The sequence below is a fragment of the Nerophis lumbriciformis genome, linkage group LG09, assembly GCF_033978685.3.
Source record: "Nerophis lumbriciformis linkage group LG09, RoL_Nlum_v2.1, whole genome shotgun sequence".
Classification (NCBI taxonomy): Eukaryota; Metazoa; Chordata; class Actinopteri; order Syngnathiformes; family Syngnathidae; genus Nerophis; species Nerophis lumbriciformis.
This window is the reverse complement of record NC_084556.2, coordinates 49924974-49943056: the sequence shown is the minus strand read 5'-3', so window position 1 is coordinate 49943056 and position 18083 is coordinate 49924974. Positions and strand designations below refer to the sequence as shown.

The window sequence follows — 18083 nt, the reverse complement described above, 5'->3', positions numbered from 1 at the left end:
CACAACGCTTGTACAAACCGGGACGTTCTCTGACATGATGTTCTCTAATGTGACAGTCCCTAAAGCAGGGGTCAACAACCCAAATGTTCAAAGAGCCATATTGGACGTTCTCTAACATGACGTTATCTAATGTGACATTCTCTTAACGTAATGTTATCTAACGTGACGTTATCTAAAGTGACGTTATCTAACCTGACGTTCTCTTACGTGACATTCTCTTAAAGTGACGTTGACTTAAAGTGACGTTGACTTAAAGTGACGTTCTCTTAACTAATGTTACCGAACGTAATGTTATCTAACGAGATGTTATCTAACGTGACGTTCTCTAAAGTGACATTCTCTTACAGAATGTTATCTAAAGTGAGGTTCTCTAACCTGATGTTCTCTAAGTGTGATCTTTTTATATTTCATACACAACGCTTGTACAAACCGGGACGTTCTCTGACATGATGTTCTCTAATGTGACAGTCCCTAAAGCAGGGGTCAACAACCCAAATGTTCAGAGAGCCATATTGGACGTTCTCTAATGTGACGTTATCTAATGTGACATTCTCTTAACGTAATGTTATCTAACGTGACGTTATCTAAAGTGACGTTATCTAACCTGACGTTCTCTTACGTGACATTCTCTTAAATTGACGTTCTCTTAAAGTGACGTTCTCTTAACTAATGTTACCGAACGTAATGTTATCTAACGAGATGTTATCTAACGTGACGTTCTCTAAAGTGACATTCTCTTACAGAATGTTATCTAAAGTGAGGTTCTCTAACCTGATGTTCTCTAAGTGTGATCTTTTTATATTTCATACACAACGCTTGTACAAACCGGGACGTTCTCTGACATGATGTTCTCTAATGTGACAGTCCCTAAAGCAGGGGTCAACAACCCAAATGTTCAGAGAGCCATATTGGACGTTCTCTAATGTGACGTTATCTAATGTGACATTCTCTTAACGTAATGTTATCTAACGTGACGTTATCTAAAGTGACGTTATCTAACCTGACGTTCTCTTACGTGACATTCTCTTAAATTGACGTTCTCTTAAAGTGACATTCTCTTAACTAATGTTACCGAACATAATGTTATCTAACGTGACGTTCTCTAACGTAATGTTATCTAACGTGACGTTCTCTAAAGTGACATTCTCTTAAATTGACGTTCTCTTAAAGTGACGTTCTCTTAACATGACGTTCTTTTAACGTAATGTTATCTAACGTAATGTTATGTAACGTGTTGTTATCTAACGTGTTGTTATCTAGCGTGAGGTTATCTAACGTGACCTTCTCTAAAGTGACGTTCTCTAAGGTGACATCCTCTAAGGTGACTTTCTCTAAGGTGACTTTCTCTTAACGTAATGTTATCTAATGTGACATTCTCTTTACGTGACGTTTTCTTAACGTAATGTTACCTAGCCTGACGTTATGTAAAGTGACATTCTCTAACGTGATGTTATCTAACGTGACGTCCTCTTAACTTAATGTTATCTAACGTGACGTTATCTAACGTGACGTTTTCTAACGTGACGTTCTCTAATGTGACGTTCTCTAATGTGACATTCTCTTAACGTGACGTTCTCTAAACGTAATGTTATCTAACATGACGTTCTCTAATGTGACGTTCTCTAATGTGACATTCTCTTAAAGTGACGTTCTCTTAAAGTGACGTTCTCTTAACATGACGTTCTTTTAACGTAATGTTATCTAACGTAATGTTATGTAACGTGTTGTTATCTAACGTGTTGTTATCTAGCGTGAGGTTATCTAACGTGACCTTCTCTAAAGTGACGTTCTCTAAGGTGACATCCTCTAAGGTGACTTTCTCTAAGGTGACTTTCTCTTAACGTAATGTTATCTAATGTGACATTCTCTTTACGTGACGTTTTCTTAACGTAATGTTACCTAGCCTGACGTTATGTAAAGTGACATTCTCTAACGTGATGTTATCTAACGTGACGTCCTCTTAACTTAATGTTATCTAACGTGACGTTTTCTAACGTGACGTTCTCTAATGTGACGTTCTCTAATGTGACATTCTCTTAACGTGACGTTCTCTAAACGTAATGTTATCTAACATGACGTTCTCTAATGTGACGTTCTCTAATGTGACATTCTCTTAAAGTGACGTTCTTTTAAAGTGACGTTCTCTTAACATGACGTTCTTTTAACGTAATGTTATTTAACGTAATGTTATCTAACGTAATGTTATGTAACGTGTTGTTATCTAGCGTGTTGTTATCTAGCGTGTTGTTATCTAGCGTGAGGTTATCTAACGTGACCTTCTCTAACGTGACGTTCTCTTAACGTACTGTTATCTAAAATGACGATCTCTAAAGTGACGTTCTCTAAGGTGACATCCTCTAAAGTGACCTTCTCTAAAGTGACGTTCTCTAAGGTGACATCCTCTAAGGTGACTTTCTCTAAGGTGACTTTCTCTTAACGTAATGTTATCTAATGTGACATTCTCTTAACGTGACGTTTTCTTAACGTAATGTTACCTAACCTGACGTTATGTAAAGTGACATTCTCTAACGTGACGTTATCTAACGTGACGTCCTCTGACGTGACGTTCTCTTAACTTAATGTTATCTAACGTGACGTTATCTAACGTGACGTTTTCTAATGTGACGTTCTCTAATGTGACATTCTCTTAACGTGACGTTCTCTAAACGTAATGTTATCTAACATGACGTTATCTAATGTGACGTTCTCTAACGCGACGTTCTCTTAGTGTGACGTCATCTAAAGTATTGTTATCTAACGTGACGGTCTCTAACATGACATTCTCTTAACGTGACGTTCTGTTAACGTAATGTTACCTCACGTGTTGTTATCTAACGTAACGTTATCTAACCTGACGTTCTCTAACGTGACATTCTCTTAACGTAATGTTATCTAACGTGACTTTCTCTAAAGTGACGTTCTCTAAAGTGACGTTCTCTAAAGTGACGTTCTCTAAGGTGACTTTCTCTAAGGTGACGTTCTCTTAACATGACGTTCTCTTAATGTGACATTATCTAATGTGACGTTCTTAAACGTGACGTTCTCTTGGCGTGACGTCATCTAACGTAATGTTATCTAACGTGACGTTCTCTAACAGGACAATCTCTTAACGTGACGTTCTCTTAACGTAATGTTTCCTCACGTGTCGTTATCGAACGTAACGTTATCTAACCTGGCGTTCTCTAACAGGACAATCTCTTAACGTGACGTTCTCTTAACGTAATGTTTCCTCACGTGTCGTTATCAAACGTAACGTTATCTAACCTGGCGTTCTCTAACCTGAAGTTCTTTAATGTGACGTTCTCTAACGTGACATTCTCTTAACGCTACGTTCTCTTAGCGTAATGTTCTCTCACGTAGGGATGATGTTCGAAACCGATTCTCCCGGTTGTTCGATAAGAAAAAAAACGATTCCATGGACTCAAATCCCTTTTTGAGAACCGGTTCCCGTTATCGAGGCCACTATAGTAAAGAAAAAGAGTTGGTTCTTTATTCGAATCCCTGGGAACGAATCCCAAATGGGCAATGTTATGCCCATTTGATTGTAGACTCTTACTGACACCTTGTGGCGATATGAAAATACTACGCGTCAATAGTTTGGGCACTTCCGGGTTGACGACGTCAGTTAAGTTCATGAGACAATTGAGAAGTAGACAAGTTGTGTTAGCTCTTACGAGCCTTGGAAAAGATAAGTCTGTAAGTAAACTGTTTAACTTGTTTATATAACTCACTATTAAGGTGGAAAGTGGTTAGATTTAACTACTCAGTGGCCTAGTGGTTAGAGTGTCCGCCCTGAGATCGGTAGGTCGTGAGTTCAAACCCCGGCCGAGGCATACCAAAGACTATAAAAATGGGACCCATTACCTCCCTCTATGGCACTCAGCCTCAAGGGTTGGAATTGGGGGTTAAATCACCAAAAATGATTCCCGGGCGCGGCACCTTGCTTCCCACTGCTCCCCTCACCTCCCAGGGGGTGATCAAGGGGATTGGTCAAATGCAGAGAACAAATTTCACCACACCTAGTGTGTGTGTGTGTGTGTGACAATCATTGGTACTTTAACTTTAACTTAACTTTAACATTTGATAGGAAGTTGTTTATTGAAAAATGATTTTTGTGCACTGTTTCAATGGATGTTTTGAGGACTTAAAATGGCTGCGAGTCGTGTATTTCCACCATTGAAATAGTTTCAACACTCTGAAGTATTTGTTTGATGATAGTACTGTTTATTTGTGTGAAGCTAATATTTACATATTGTGTATTACATTTCAGTATGTTAATTGAATCACATAGCTTATACATTTGTCATTGTGTGTATTTCAGTTAAAAAAAAAAAAATAACAGTCCAGTGCAAGACAAAAGTAAAGATAGGAAAAGACAAAGCAAGATCAACAACAATAAAGAGCCTAAATGGATTAATCTGCTTTGGAACTTTATTAGACGTCTTGGATTGTTTGTTAGCTGTCTGCCTGTGTGTGTAGTTAGTATGTTCCAATAGCAGCAGAAGTGCACTTTTTGGAGAGCTGTATTATTTTCAGTTTTGTGCCCAAAGGGACTGATTTTATTTAACACTATATTATTATTTATACACCTATAGTGATCACAGAGACAAGTTGTTTTTGTGTTACTGTATATATTTGGTTTTCTGAAAAATCCCACTTAATATACTTTGGGTAACAACAGTCAATATTTTTTTTATTTTTTTTTTTAGGGGGGTAACAGTCAATATTTATTTATTCATTTTATTTTAGTTTTTTCTTATAAAATAAAAGTGAGCTTTTGTTAGACCAAATATTGTGTTTTCTTCCATATACAACAACCTATCTCATACTTGCCAACCCTCCCGGATTTTCCGGGAGACTCCCGAAATTCAGCGCCTGTCCCGAAAACCTCCCGGGACAAATTTTCTCCCGAAAATCTCCCGAAATTCAGGCGGACTCAGGTCCATGAGGACCTGAGTCCGCTAACCCACAATATAACCAGCATACCTGCCCAATCACGTTATAACTGTAGAATGATGGAGGGCGAGTTTTTGGTTTCTTATGTGGGTTTATTGTTAGGCAGTTTCAGTAACGTCCTCCGAGCGCGGCAACAACACACAACAACAGCAGTCACGTTTTTATATACCGTAAAGCAGTTCGTCTGCCGTAAACAGCAATGTTGTGACACTCTTAAACAGGACAATACTGCCATCTAGTGCATTTGATGAAAGCACTTTTGTGCGTGCCACACAGCAATGCATCATCAGAGTTCAGCATGGTTAGAAAAATAGTGACAGAGAATAGAACAAGGATGGACAATTCAACCCGTAACTCAACAATGAGTAGATGAGTGGTATGTGTGTGTATATGTGTAAATAAATGAACACTGAAATTCAAGTATTTATTTTATATATATATATATATATATATATATATATATATATATATATATATATATATATATTAGAGATGCGCGGTTTGCGGGCACAACCGCGGAGTCCGCGGATTATCCGAGGATCGGGCGGATGAAATTTAAAAAAATTAGATTTTATCCGCGGGTCGGGTCGGGTCGGGTCGGCGCTTGAATTAAAAAAAAATTAGATTTTAAATAGATTCAGGCGGGTGGCAGTTAAACCAATTCGGAAATATATATACATAATTAAATGTTGTTACCCACATACGAAAAACGAGCAGGCACCTGCAGCATATGCCACAACAGAAGAAAAAAAAAAAAAGGAGATGGACACTTTTACGGAGCGGAGAAGGGACGCCTCGCCGGGGTCCGGGACCGAGGCCCCTTCCCCCGAGAGGGCCCCACCGGGAGCCGTAGCTGAGGCGATCCGCGAGAAGGGCCCGACGCACGTCCAGGGTCACCACCGCGCCCACCGCACCGACACCCCGCCTCGTCCGCCTTCGCCGCGGCCGGCGTCAGCTTACCTGCCCGCCACCCCCGTGGCCGGGGGCTCGTAACAGGGGTCACTCCGCGCGCTCCACCCGCGCAGCTTACCTGCCCGCCACCCCTGTTGCCGGGGGCGCGTAACAGGGGTCACTCCGCGCGCAGTGCGCTCACGAAAGGGGTGGGGCTCACCCTGGTTGACATAGACAGCAGGACGGTGGCCATGGAAGTCGGAACCCGCTAAGGAGTGTGTAACAACCCACCTGCCGAATCAACTAGGATGGCGCTGGAGCGTCGGGCCCATACCCGGCCGTCGCCGGCAGCGAGACGCGCTTGGAGGTGCGCTCAGCGCGGCTCCCATATGATTGCGCACTGTTGTGCGTCTGGGTCGTGACAGCGTGGCACGCGAATGTCTGTGCTGCATTGGATCAGTCTCCTTTCTTTAACAGGCAAAAGCTTTATAACCTCACTAATGCCTTGCATCGTCTATATTAGATATATAACAACGGGCGGGTGCGGGCGGGTGCGGTTCTGATCAAATGTTACATCGGGTGGATGGCGGATGGTTGACGACTTTCTGATGCGGTTGCGGATGAAATAATTGCCTATCCACGCATCTCTTATATATATATATATATATATATATATATATATATATATATATATATATATATATATATATATATATATATATATATACGTATATATATATAGCTAGAATTCACTGAACGTCAAGTATTTGTTATGTATGTATGTATATATATATATATATATATATATATAAATATATATATATATATATATATATATATATATATATATATATATATATATATATATACGTATATATATATAGCTAGAATTCACTGAACGTCAAGTATTTGTTATATATGTATATATATATATATATATATATATATATGAAATACTTGACTTGGTGAATTCTAGCTGTAAATATACTTCTCCCCTTTTAGCCACGCTTCCAACCACCATATATATATATACCCCCACCCCCCTCCCCCCACCTCCAGAAATCGGAGGTCTCAAAGTTGGCAAGTATGACCTATCTGGATCCGATAAGAGAATCGATAAGGAATCGGTTCGATAAGAGGATTCGATAATGGGCTCGAACTCGATAATTTCTTATCAAACATCATCTCTACTTTCACGCGACGTTATCTAACGTGACGTTCTCGTAACGGGACGTTCTCTAACATAATGTTATCTAGCGTATTGTTATCTAACCTGACGTCGTCTGACGGGACGTTCTCTAACATGACGTTCTCTAACATGTTCTTTCCATGAGATGTTCTCAAGGCTCTCACCAACCACTGGAGTTAGAGTACAAAGGTGAAACCTGGGCCCTTCTCTTCTTCTACAGCCGACACCTGCGTACTTTCAACTTGCGTCCAAGCGGTGACGATCTATCTACAGTCGCCGGTTCCGCTCTGAGCTCGCTGCCCTTCGAGGTTCTTCGTCACGTGGCCAGCTTTCTGGACAGCCTGTCGTTGTCCCAGCTGGCTCTGGTGTGCCGCCTCATGAGGCAGGTGTGCTGCTCCCTGCTGCCGGCCCGAGGCATGGTCACGCTGCGCTGGGAGAGGACGTCCCGCCCTCAAGGAGCGGTCAGGTGGACGGCTGAGCCAGTAAGAACGACCCGTGCTCGTCCTTCGTGATGACCATGACGACTCTCACATTCCCTTCATGCTCCTCGTCTGTCAGGTGTGGGAGTTCAGTCGTCTCTTCTCCTCAGTGGACTCGTGGCGGATGACGGACGCCCCCCCGATGTCTGCCCACCTTAAAGTCTGTCCTTTCTATGAGACCGCCTTGCCCAGTCAGCCTGTGGCCCTCCTCAGAGTGACCGAGGAACACGGCGGTCTTAAGACGCCAAGTCTGGTCACACATTTCACATCTGGACGTCTCTGAGCGACACGTACTGTCCCTTTAAACGCCCCTCATGCTTTTTAGTGTCTAAAACTATTAAAGAAAGTTCCTTTCCTGTAATTGTCCCTCTTTGGAGTTCATTTTACTTTTTACTTTCATATTCTCCATGTTGTTGACAGAACCTCAGAACCCTGGGAAATGATGATCAGCATGCAAGTCTGGCCTTTGTCATCACTGCTGGACCGTCTTGGGAACATGAAGCACGGCTAAGGTTTTATCCACGATGTTTCATCTTTAACTTAGTACCAACTTAAAAGTTTTAACAAAAAAAAACAAAAAAAACTTAAGTTCCCAAAACTTGTAAAAAAAATTGATCGGAAAATGTTCAATTTTTTTTTTTTAAGTTGCATTAAAAAGTAATACTTTTTAACTTATATATATTTTAAGTTGTAATTTCTGTCCGACTTATTTTTTGGAAAATTTTACTTAATTTTGTTGCATCTTCAGCTTGTCACCAACTTAATTATATCACGTTTTACCAACCTATAAAATACATTTAATTAGGTCCAGTGTGATTAATTTACTGCCTTTTTTCATGTTTATTAAACCTATTTTTTGTTATATCTTGAATTTATCACCAACTTAATTATACAAAGTTTTAAGAAACTAAAAAACAGAAAGTTCACAAAAATTGATTGCAAAATGTTGCGACAATTTATTTTAAAGTTGCATCAAAGCAATATTTTTTTAACTTACATGTATTTTAATTAGGTGTGGTGTGATTAACTTGCTGTCTTCTTTCATTTTTGTCTGACTTAATTTTTAGACAATTTTTAGAAAATGTTACATAATTTTGTTGCATCTTCAACTTATCACCAACTTTATCAAGTTTTACCAACCTAAAAAATACATTTAATTAGGTCAGGTGTGATTAATTTGCTACTTTTTTTCATGTTTATTAAACTTAATTTTTGTTGCATCTTGAATTTATCACCAACTTAATTATACAAAGTTTTAACAAACTAAAAACCAGAAAGTTCCCGAAACTTGCAAAAATTGATCTGAAAATGTTGCGACAATTTAAAAAAAAGTTGCATTAAGGTAACATTTTTTTTAACCTACATATATTTTAGTTAGGTGTGGTGTAATTAATTTGCTGTCTTCTTTCATTTTTGTCCGACTTAAATTTTGGAAATGTTTACTTAATTTTGTTGCATCTTCAGCTGATCACCAACTTAATTTAATCAAGTTTTACCAACCTATAAAATACATTGAATTAGGTCCGGTGTAATTAAGTTGCTGCCTTTTTTTCATGTTTATTAAACTTAATTTTTGTTATATCTTGAATTTATCACCAACTTAATCATACAACGTTTTAACAAATTATAGTTCCCAAAACATGCAAAAATTGATTGTAAAATGTTGCGACAATTAATTTTAAAGTTGTATCAAAGCAATATTTTCTTAACTTACATATATTTTAATTAGGTGTGGTGTAATTAATTTGCTGTCTTCTTTCATTTTTGTCCGACTTAATTTTTGGACAACTTTTGGAAAAATGTGACTTTAATTTTGTTGCATCTTCATCTTATCACCAACTTAATTTTATCAAGTTTTACCAACCTATAAAATACATTTGATTAGGTCCGGTGTAATTCATTTGCTTCCTTTTATCATGTTTATTAAACCTAATTTTTGTTATATCTTGAATTTATCACCAACATAATTATACAAAGTTTTAACACATTAAAAAACAGAAAGTTCCCAAAACTTGCAAAAATTGATCGGAAAATGTTGCGACATTTAAAAAAAAAAAAAAGTTGCATTAAGGTAACATTTTTTAGTTATATATATTTTAATTAGGTATGGTGTAATTGTTTTGCTGTCTTCTTTCATTTTTGTCCGACTTAAGTTTTGGACAACTTTTGGAAAATTTTACATAATTTTGTTGCATCTTCATCTCATCTTCAACTTAATTTCATCAAGTTTTACCAACCTATAAAATACATTTGATTAGGTCCGCTGTGATTAATTTGCTGCCTTTTTTCATGTTTTTTAAACCAAATTTTTGTTATCTTGAATTTAAAACCAACTTAAATATACAAAGTTTTAACCAACTAAAAAACAGAAAGTTTCCAAAACTTGCAAAAATTGATTGGGAAAATGTTGCGACAATTTTTTTCAAAGTTGCATCAAAGTAACATTTTTGAACTGACAAATATTTTAATTAGGTGTAGTGTAATTATTTTGCTGTCTTCTTTCACTTTTGTCGGACTTAATTTTTGGACGATTTTTGGAAAGATTTGACTTAATTTTGTTGCATCTTCAGCTTATCACCAACCTAATTTTATCAAGTTTTACCAACCTATAAAATACCATTGATTAGGTCCGGTGTAATTCATTTGCTTCCTTTTATCATGTTTATTAAACCTCATTTTTGATATATCTTGAATTTATCACCAACATAATTATACAAAGTTTTAACACATTAAAAAACAGAAAGTTCCCAAAACTTGCAAAAATTGATCGGAAAATGTTGCGACATTTAAAAAAAAAAAAAAAGTTGCATTAAGGTAACATTTTTTAGTTATATATATTTTAATTAGGTGTGGTGTAATTATTTTGCTGTCTTCTTTCATTTTTGTCTGACTTAATTTTTGGACAATTTTTAGAAAATGTTACATAATTTTGTTGCATCTTCAACTTATCACCAACTTAATTTTATCAAGTTTTACCAAACTATAAAATACTTTTAATTAGGTCAGGTGTGATTAATTTGCTACTTTTTTTCATGTTTATTAAACTTAATTTTTGTTGCATCTTGAATTTATCACCAACTTAATTATACAAAGTTTTAACAAACTAAAAACCAGAAAGTTCCCGAAACTTGCAAAAATTGATCTGAAAATGTTGCGACAATTTAAAAAAACGTTGCATTAAGGTAACATTTTTTTTAAGCTACATATATTTTAGTTAGGTGTGGTGTAATTAATTTGCTGTCTTCTTTCATTTTTGTCCGACTTAAATTTTGGAAATGTTTACTTAATTTTGTTGCATCTTCAGCTGATCACCAACTTAATTTAATCAAGTTTTACCAACCTATAAAATACATTTAATTAGGTCCGGTGTAATTAAGTTGCTGCCTTTTTTTCATGTTTATTAAACTTAATTTTTGTTATATCTTGAATTTATCACCAACTTAATCATACAACGTTTTAACAAATTATAGTTCCCAAAACGTGCAAAAATTGATTGTAAAATGTTGCGACAATTAATTTTAAAGTTGTATCAAAGCAATATTTTCTTAACTTACATATATTTTAATTAGGTGTGGTGTAATTAATTTGCTGTCTTCTTTCATTTTTGTCCGACTTAATTTTTGGACAACTTTTGGAAAAATGTGACTTTAATTTTGTTGCATCTTCATCTTATCACCAACTTAATTTTATCAAGTTTTACCAACCTATAAAATACATTTGATTAGGTCCGGTGTAATTCATTTGCTTCCTTTTATCATGTTTATTAAACCTAATTTTTGTTATATCTTGAATTTATCACCAACATAATTATACAAAGTTTTAACACATTAAAAAACAGAAAGTTCCCAAAACTTGCAAAAATTGATCGGAAAATGTTGCGACAATTAAAAAAAAAAAAAAAAAAGTTGCATTAAGGTAACATTTTTTAGTTATATATATTTTAATTAGGTGTGGTGTAATTATTTTGCTGTCTTCTTTCATTTTTGTCTGACTTAATTTTTGGACAATTTTTAGAAAATGTTACATAATTTTGTTGCATCTTCAACTTATCACCAACTTAATTTTATCAAGTTTTACCAAACTATAAAATACTTTTAATTAGGTCAGGTGTGATTAATTTGCTACTTTTTTTCATGTTTATTAAACTTAATTTTTGTTGCATCTTGAATTTATCACCAACTTAATTATACAAAGTTTTAACAAACTAAAAACCAGAAAGTTCCCGAAACTTGCAAAAATTGATCTGAAAATGTTGCGACAATTTAAAAAAAAGTTGCATTAAGGTAACATTTTTTTTAACCTACATATATTTTAGTTATGTGTGGTGTAATTAATTTGCTGTCTTCTTTCATTTTTGTCCGACTTAAATTTTGGAAATGTTTACTTAATTTTGTTGCATCTTCAGCTGATCACCAACTTAATTTAATCAAGTTTTACCAACCTATTAAATACATTTAATTAGGTCCGGTGTAATTAATTTGCTGCCTTTTTTCATGTTTATTAAACTTAATTTTTGTTATATCTTGAATTTATCACCAACTTAATCATACAACGTTTTAACAAATTATAGTTCCCAAAACGTGCAAAAATTGATTGTAAAATGTTGCGACAATTAATTTTAAAGTTGTATCAAAGCAATATTTTCTTAACTTACATATATTTTAATTAGGTGTGGTGTAATTAATTTGCTGTCTTCTTTCATTTTTGTCCGACTTAATTTTTGGACAACTTTTGGAAAAATGTGACTTTAATTTTGTTCCATCTTCATCTTATCACCAACTTAATTTTATCAAGTTTTACCAACCTATAAAATACATTTGATTAGGTCCAGTGTAATTCATTTGCTTCCTTTTATCATGTTTATTAAAACTAATTTTTGATACATCTTGAATTTATCACCAACATAATTATACAAAGTTTTAACACATTAAAAAACAGAAAGTTCCCAAAACTTGCAAGAATTGATCGGAAAATGTTGCGACATTTAAAAAAAAAAAAAAAGTTGCATTAAGGTAACATTTTTTAGTTATATATATTTTAATTAGGTGTGGTGTAATTATTTTGCTGTCTTCTTTCATTTTTGTCTGACTTAATTTTTGGACAATTTTTAGAAAATGTTACATAATTTTGTTGCATCTTCAACTTATCACCAACTTAATTTTATCAAGTTTTACCAAACTATAAAATACTTTTAATTAGGTCAGGTGTGATTAATTTGCTACTTTTTTTCATGTTTATTAAACTTAATTTTTGTTGCATCTTGAATTTATCACCAACTTAATTATACAAAGTTTTAACAAACTAAAAACCAGAAAGTTCCCGAAACTTGCAAAAATTGATCTGAAAATGTTGCGACAATTTAAAAAAAAGTTGCATTAAGGTAACATTTTTTTTAACCTACATATATTTTAGTTATGTGTGGTGTAATTAATTTGCTGTCTTCTTTCATTTTTGTCCGACTTAAATTTTGGAAATGTTTACTTAATTTTGTTGCATCTTCAGCTGATCACCAACTTAATTTAATCAAGTTTTACCAACCTATTAAATACATTTAATTAGGTCCGGTGTAATTAATTTGCTGCCTTTTTTCATGTTTATTAAACTTAATTTTTGTTATATCTTGAATTTATCACCAACTTAATCATACAACGTTTTAACAAATTATAGTTCCCAAAACGTGCAAAAATTGATTGTAAAATGTTGCGACAATTAATTTTAAAGTTGTATCAAAGCAATATTTTCTTAACTTACATATATTTTAATTAGGTGTGGTGTAATTAATTTGCTGTCTTCTTTCATTTTTGTCCGACTTAATTTTTGGACAACTTTTGGAAAAATGTGACTTTAATTTTGTTCCATCTTCATCTTATCACCAACTTAATTTTATCAAGTTTTACCAACCTATAAAATACATTTGATTAGGTCCAGTGTAATTCATTTGCTTCCTTTTATCATGTTTATTAAAACTAATTTTTGATACATCTTGAATTTATCACCAACATAATTATACAAAGTTTTAACACATTAAAAAACAGAAAGTTCCCAAAACTTGCAAGAATTGATCGGAAAATGTTGCGACATTTAAAAAAAAAAAAAAAGTTGCATTAAGGTAACATTTTTTAGTTATATATATGTTAATTAGGTGTGGTGTAATTGTTTTGCTGTCTTCTTTCATTTTTGTCCGACTTAAGTTTTGGACAACTTTTGGAAAAATTTTACATAATTTTGTTGCATCTTCATCTCATCTTCAACTTAATTTCATCAAGTTTGACCAACCTATAAAATACATTTGATTAGGTCCGCTGTGATTAATTTGCTGCCTTTTTTCATGTTTTTTAAACCAAATTTTTGTTATCTTGAATTTAAAACCAACTTAAATATACAAAGTTTTAACCAACTAAAAAACAGAAAGTTTCCAAAACTTGCAAAAATTGATTTGGAAAATGTTGCGACAATTTTTTTCAAAGTTGCATCAAAGTAACATTTTTGAACTGACAAATATTTTAATTAGGTGTAGTGTAATTAATTTGCTGTCTTCTTTCATTTTTGTCGGACTTAATTTTTGGACGATTTTTGGAAAGATTTTACTTCATTTTGTTGCATCTTCAGCTTATCACCAACCTAATTTTATCAAGTTTTACCAACCTACAAACTACATTTAATTAGGTCTGCTGTAATTAATTTGCTGCTTTTTCCCCCTCGTTTTTGTTGTATCTTTAACTTATCACCAACTTAATTATACCAAGTTTTAACAATTTAAAAAACAGAAAGTTCACAAAAATTGATAGGATTTTTTTTTTTTTTAAGTTGCATCAAAGTAAAACAATTTTGAGCGTGCATGTGATGTTCCTCCTCCTGCCGCTGGGGGGCACTAGACTCCTGCCTATCAAAGCTTGCTGCTTTGTCGTGCACGCAGCTGGCCGTGTCACCTAGGCGCGTGCGCGCGGTAGGTGAAGACGAGGTTATTTGTCCTCGCCCTCATCTTCCTCATCTTCCTCAGCAGCTTCATCACGAAAACAGCCCGCCGTTGCACACTCGCGGTGGCTCGGTAGCGCGCGCGCGCGCGTGCCGCCACGTCTCGCCTGGACCTTTTGTGTGCCAAGGACACGCGCGCGGATCTGCGCAGCCGACGTCACTTTAGGTAGGCCTCTGCGCACCGCGTGCACTCAAACAAAAGAAGTGCGAGCGCGTGTTGATGTTTCTTGGACGCGCGTGCACGCACCTCCCCTTTCTCCCGCACAGCAGCCTCGCGTGCACGTCGCTCCGCGGCGGTGGCCATGGACGCGGGCAGGCTGGAGCAGCACGTGGCCAGCGTGCGCAGAGGAATAGTCTTCCTCGAGCAGGAGCACGTGACCCTGCTGGCTGGCCTGCACGTGGAGATCGCACACCTGAAGAGACGCTGCCATGGTACCTACACGCGCACGCGCACAGAAACACACACACACACACACTGCAGTCATTCATCGCTTGGTGTATGTGTGTGTGTGTGTGCAGAGCTGAGTTGTGAGCTGGACTCCAGGTTCCCTGACAGAACCACCACAGGTGAGACAAGGGGGTCAGAGGTCATGTGATCACATGGTGTCCTAATTAGGGATGATGTTCGAAACCGGTTCTCCCGGTTGTTCGGTAAGAAAAGAACCGATTGCATGGACTCGAATCCCTTTTTGAGAACCGGTTCCCGTTATCGAGGCCACTATAGTAAAGAAAAAGAGTTGGTTCTTTATTCGAAACCCTGGGAACGGATCGCGTCCCACAAGAAATGCCCTGTGGGACATCACAGGAAATGACGTAGCTCAGTCATTAGACTGAGCTACGTCATTTCCTGTGATGTCACACAAGCAGCAAAAATAATGGACCGGAAAAAAACGCCTCAAGGCATGGCTTGTCTCTGTGACCTATAGTGATCACAGAGACAGGTTGTTTTTGTGTTACTGTATATATTTGTTTTTTTGAAAAATCCCACTTAATATACTTTGGGTAACAACAGTTTTTAAAAAAAAAAATTTTTTTGTGGGGTAACATCCATCCATCTTCTTCCGCTTATCCGAGGTCGGGTCGCGGGGGCAGCAGCCTAAGCAGGGAAGCCCAGACTTCCCTCTCCCCAACCACTTCGTCCAGCTCTTCCTGTGGGACCCCGAGGCATTCCCAGGCCAGCCGGGAGACATAGTCTTCCCAACGTGTCCTGGGTCTTCCCTGCGGCCTCCTACCGGTCGGACGTGCCCTAAACACCTCCCTAGGGAAGCGTTCGGGTGGCATCCTGACCAGATGCCCGAACCACCTCATCTGGCTCCTCTCGATATGGAGGAGCAGCGGCTTTACTTTGAGCTCCCCCCGGATGGCAGAGCTTCTCACCCTATCTCTAAGGGAGAGCCCCGCCACCCGGCGGAGGAAACTCATTTCGGCCGCTTGTACCCGTGATCTTGTCCTTTCGGTCATAACCCAAAGCTCATGACCATAGGTGAGGATGGGAACGTAGATCGACCGGTAAATTGAGAGCTTTGCCTTCCCGCTCAGCTCCTTCTTCACCACAACGGATCGATACAGCGTCCGCATTACTGAAGACGCCGCACCGATCCGCCTGTCGATCTCACGATCCACTCTTCCCTCACTCGTGAACAAGACTCCGAGGTACTTGAACTCCTCCACTTGGGGCAAGATCTCCTCCACAACCCGGAGATGGCACTCCACCCTTTTCCGGGCGAGAACCATGGACTCGGACTTGGAGGTGCTGATTCTCATCTCAGTCGCTTCACACTCGGCTGCGAACCGATCCAGCGAGAGCTGAAGATCCTGGCCAGATGAAGCCATCAGGACCACATCATCTGCAAAAAGCAGAGACCTAATCCTGCAGCCACCAAACCAGATCCCCTCAACGCCTTGACTGCGCCTAGAAATTCTGTCCATAAAAGTTATGAACAGAATCGGTGACAAAGGGCAGCCTTGGCGGAGTCCAACCCTCACTGGAAACGTGTCCGACTTACTGCCGGCAATGCGGACCAAGCTCTGACACTGAGCATACAGGGAGCGGACTGCCACAATCAGACAGTCCGTTACCCCATACTCTCTGAGCACTCCCCACAGGACTTCCCGAGGGACACGGTCGAATGCCTTCTCCAAGTCCACAAAGCACATGTAGACTGGTTGGGCAAACTCCCATGCACCCTCAAGGACCCTGCCGAGAGTATAGAGCTGGTCCACAGTTCCACGACCAGGACGAAAACCATGTGGGGTAACAGTCAATAATAAAAAAAAAAATAAAAATAAAAATAAAAATTTCTTATAAAATAAAAGTGAGCTTTTGTTAAACCAAATATTGTGTTTTTTTTCCATATACAACAACCTATCTGGATTCGATAAGAGAATCGATAAGGAATCGGTTCGATAATGTCATAATGGTGATTCAATGTCATCACTTTACGCCTCATAGCCACTAGGGGGCATGTTTGCATATGCAGTAATGTATTGTTTGTTTCTATGGTGACATTAGTCGAATAATTGTCATCAAGTTGTTATTAACGTATCTGCATGTGTCTCAGAGAAGGAGGCGGAGCTGGCGGCGCGCTGCCAAGCGGCACAGCGCCTCCTAGAGGAGCGGCAGTGCATGATGGTCGGCGCCCGCGGGGAGCTGCGCCTGGGACGGGCGAGGGCGTCCGAGCTGGGGCGGAGCCTGCGCGAGGAGGAGCGCCACTTCCTGGAGGAGCTGAAGCGGCGCAGCCACAAGATCACGCTGCTGAGTCGGGAGCTGCAGCGCCAGAACGCCGCCACGTCCGCGCTGTGCCATCAGCTGCACGCCGCCCGCGCCAAACTCGAGCAGCAGCGAGGGTACGTGGCGGGCGCCGCTCAGGAGGATGAAGGACGAGAGGAGGAAGGCGAGGCTGCGGATTGGCTGCTGACCCCACCGCCTCCTGCCTCCCCCGGCCACCCTGCGGCGAGACGCGCCGTGAGGGAGGCGCGGGTCCGAGCCTGCGTGCCCCAGGAGAGAGTGACATCGCCACAGAGGCCACACCCCATGCCTGACCCCGCCCTCTTCCTGGTGCCCTTCAGATTCCGCCTCCTCCGCTGGAGCCGGCCAATCAGACTGCAGGATGCCGAGGACGACTGGGAGGACGTGGACGAGGACGGCCTGCACGGGAGGGTGGACATGGGCACCGCCGAGGGAGAGACGGCGCTGTGATGACGGCGGAGGGGCGGAGTCAGCCTTCAACCACGCCCAATAGGATAAGAGGAACGTCGTCTACTACTTCATTCAGGAAGTGTCTTTTGGAGCGATTGACGTGTAGGAGGAGGACACTGATTGGCTGTTGATGTAGCAGAAGCCCCGCCTCCCAGCCTGCTAGGAATGTGAGCGCTTTCTAGCAGGAAGTTTATTAAATTGATGCATTGTTGTGACAGCAATTCATCTGTTGTCTTTTGTCACATTTTCATCTTTGAAAAAGTTTAAATTATGAATTTCTATGAGACTAAAAAAAAAATACATAAAATCATTTGTATGGCTGCTTTTATTTTGAAATCCAACTCGAGAAGCAACAGCTGATGTTGCCATGACAGCGTTCACGTCCTCCCCCCCC

General features: G+C 38.7%; 2 protein-coding genes across 2 annotated transcripts in view; both read left to right on the top strand.

Moving 5' to 3' along the window:
* Window positions 1-8017, top strand: part of LOC133607271 (F-box only protein 40-like) — a 38096-nt gene extending 30079 nt beyond the window's left edge. The window contains exons 8-9 of the mRNA XM_072913864.1: window positions 7257-7518; window positions 7595-8017. Of these exons, the coding sequence (XP_072769965.1) occupies window positions 7257-7518; window positions 7595-7798 (466 nt within the window). The 3' untranslated portion in view covers window positions 7799-8017. The remainder of the gene's footprint in view (window positions 1-7256; window positions 7519-7594) is intronic.
* A 6320-nt stretch (window positions 8018-14337) lies between these two features.
* Window positions 14338-18079, top strand: LOC133607907 (coiled-coil domain-containing 92B-like). Its single transcript, XM_061962959.2, has 4 exons — window positions 14338-14656; window positions 14758-14922; window positions 15010-15057; window positions 17052-18079. Exons 2-4 carry the CDS (start codon window positions 14793-14795, stop codon window positions 17687-17689), a joined length of 816 nt encoding a protein of 271 aa, XP_061818943.1. The 5' UTR covers window positions 14338-14656; window positions 14758-14792; the 3' UTR covers window positions 17690-18079.
* Window positions 18080-18083: the final 4 nt, after the last annotated feature.

Bases quoted from the DNA above. Each gene is read 5' to 3' on its own strand.
- LOC133607907 (XM_061962959.2), top strand. From the start codon at position 14,793: ATGGACGCGGGCAGGCTGGAGCAGCACGTGGCCAGCGTGCGCAGAGGA. The intron at 14,923-15,009 runs GTACCTACACGC...GTGTGTGTGCAG, and splicing joins CCTGAAGAGACGCTGCCATG to AGCTGAGTTGTGAGCTGGAC. The intron at 15,058-17,051 runs GTGAGACAAGGG...CATGTGTCTCAG, and splicing joins CCCTGACAGAACCACCACAG to AGAAGGAGGCGGAGCTGGCG.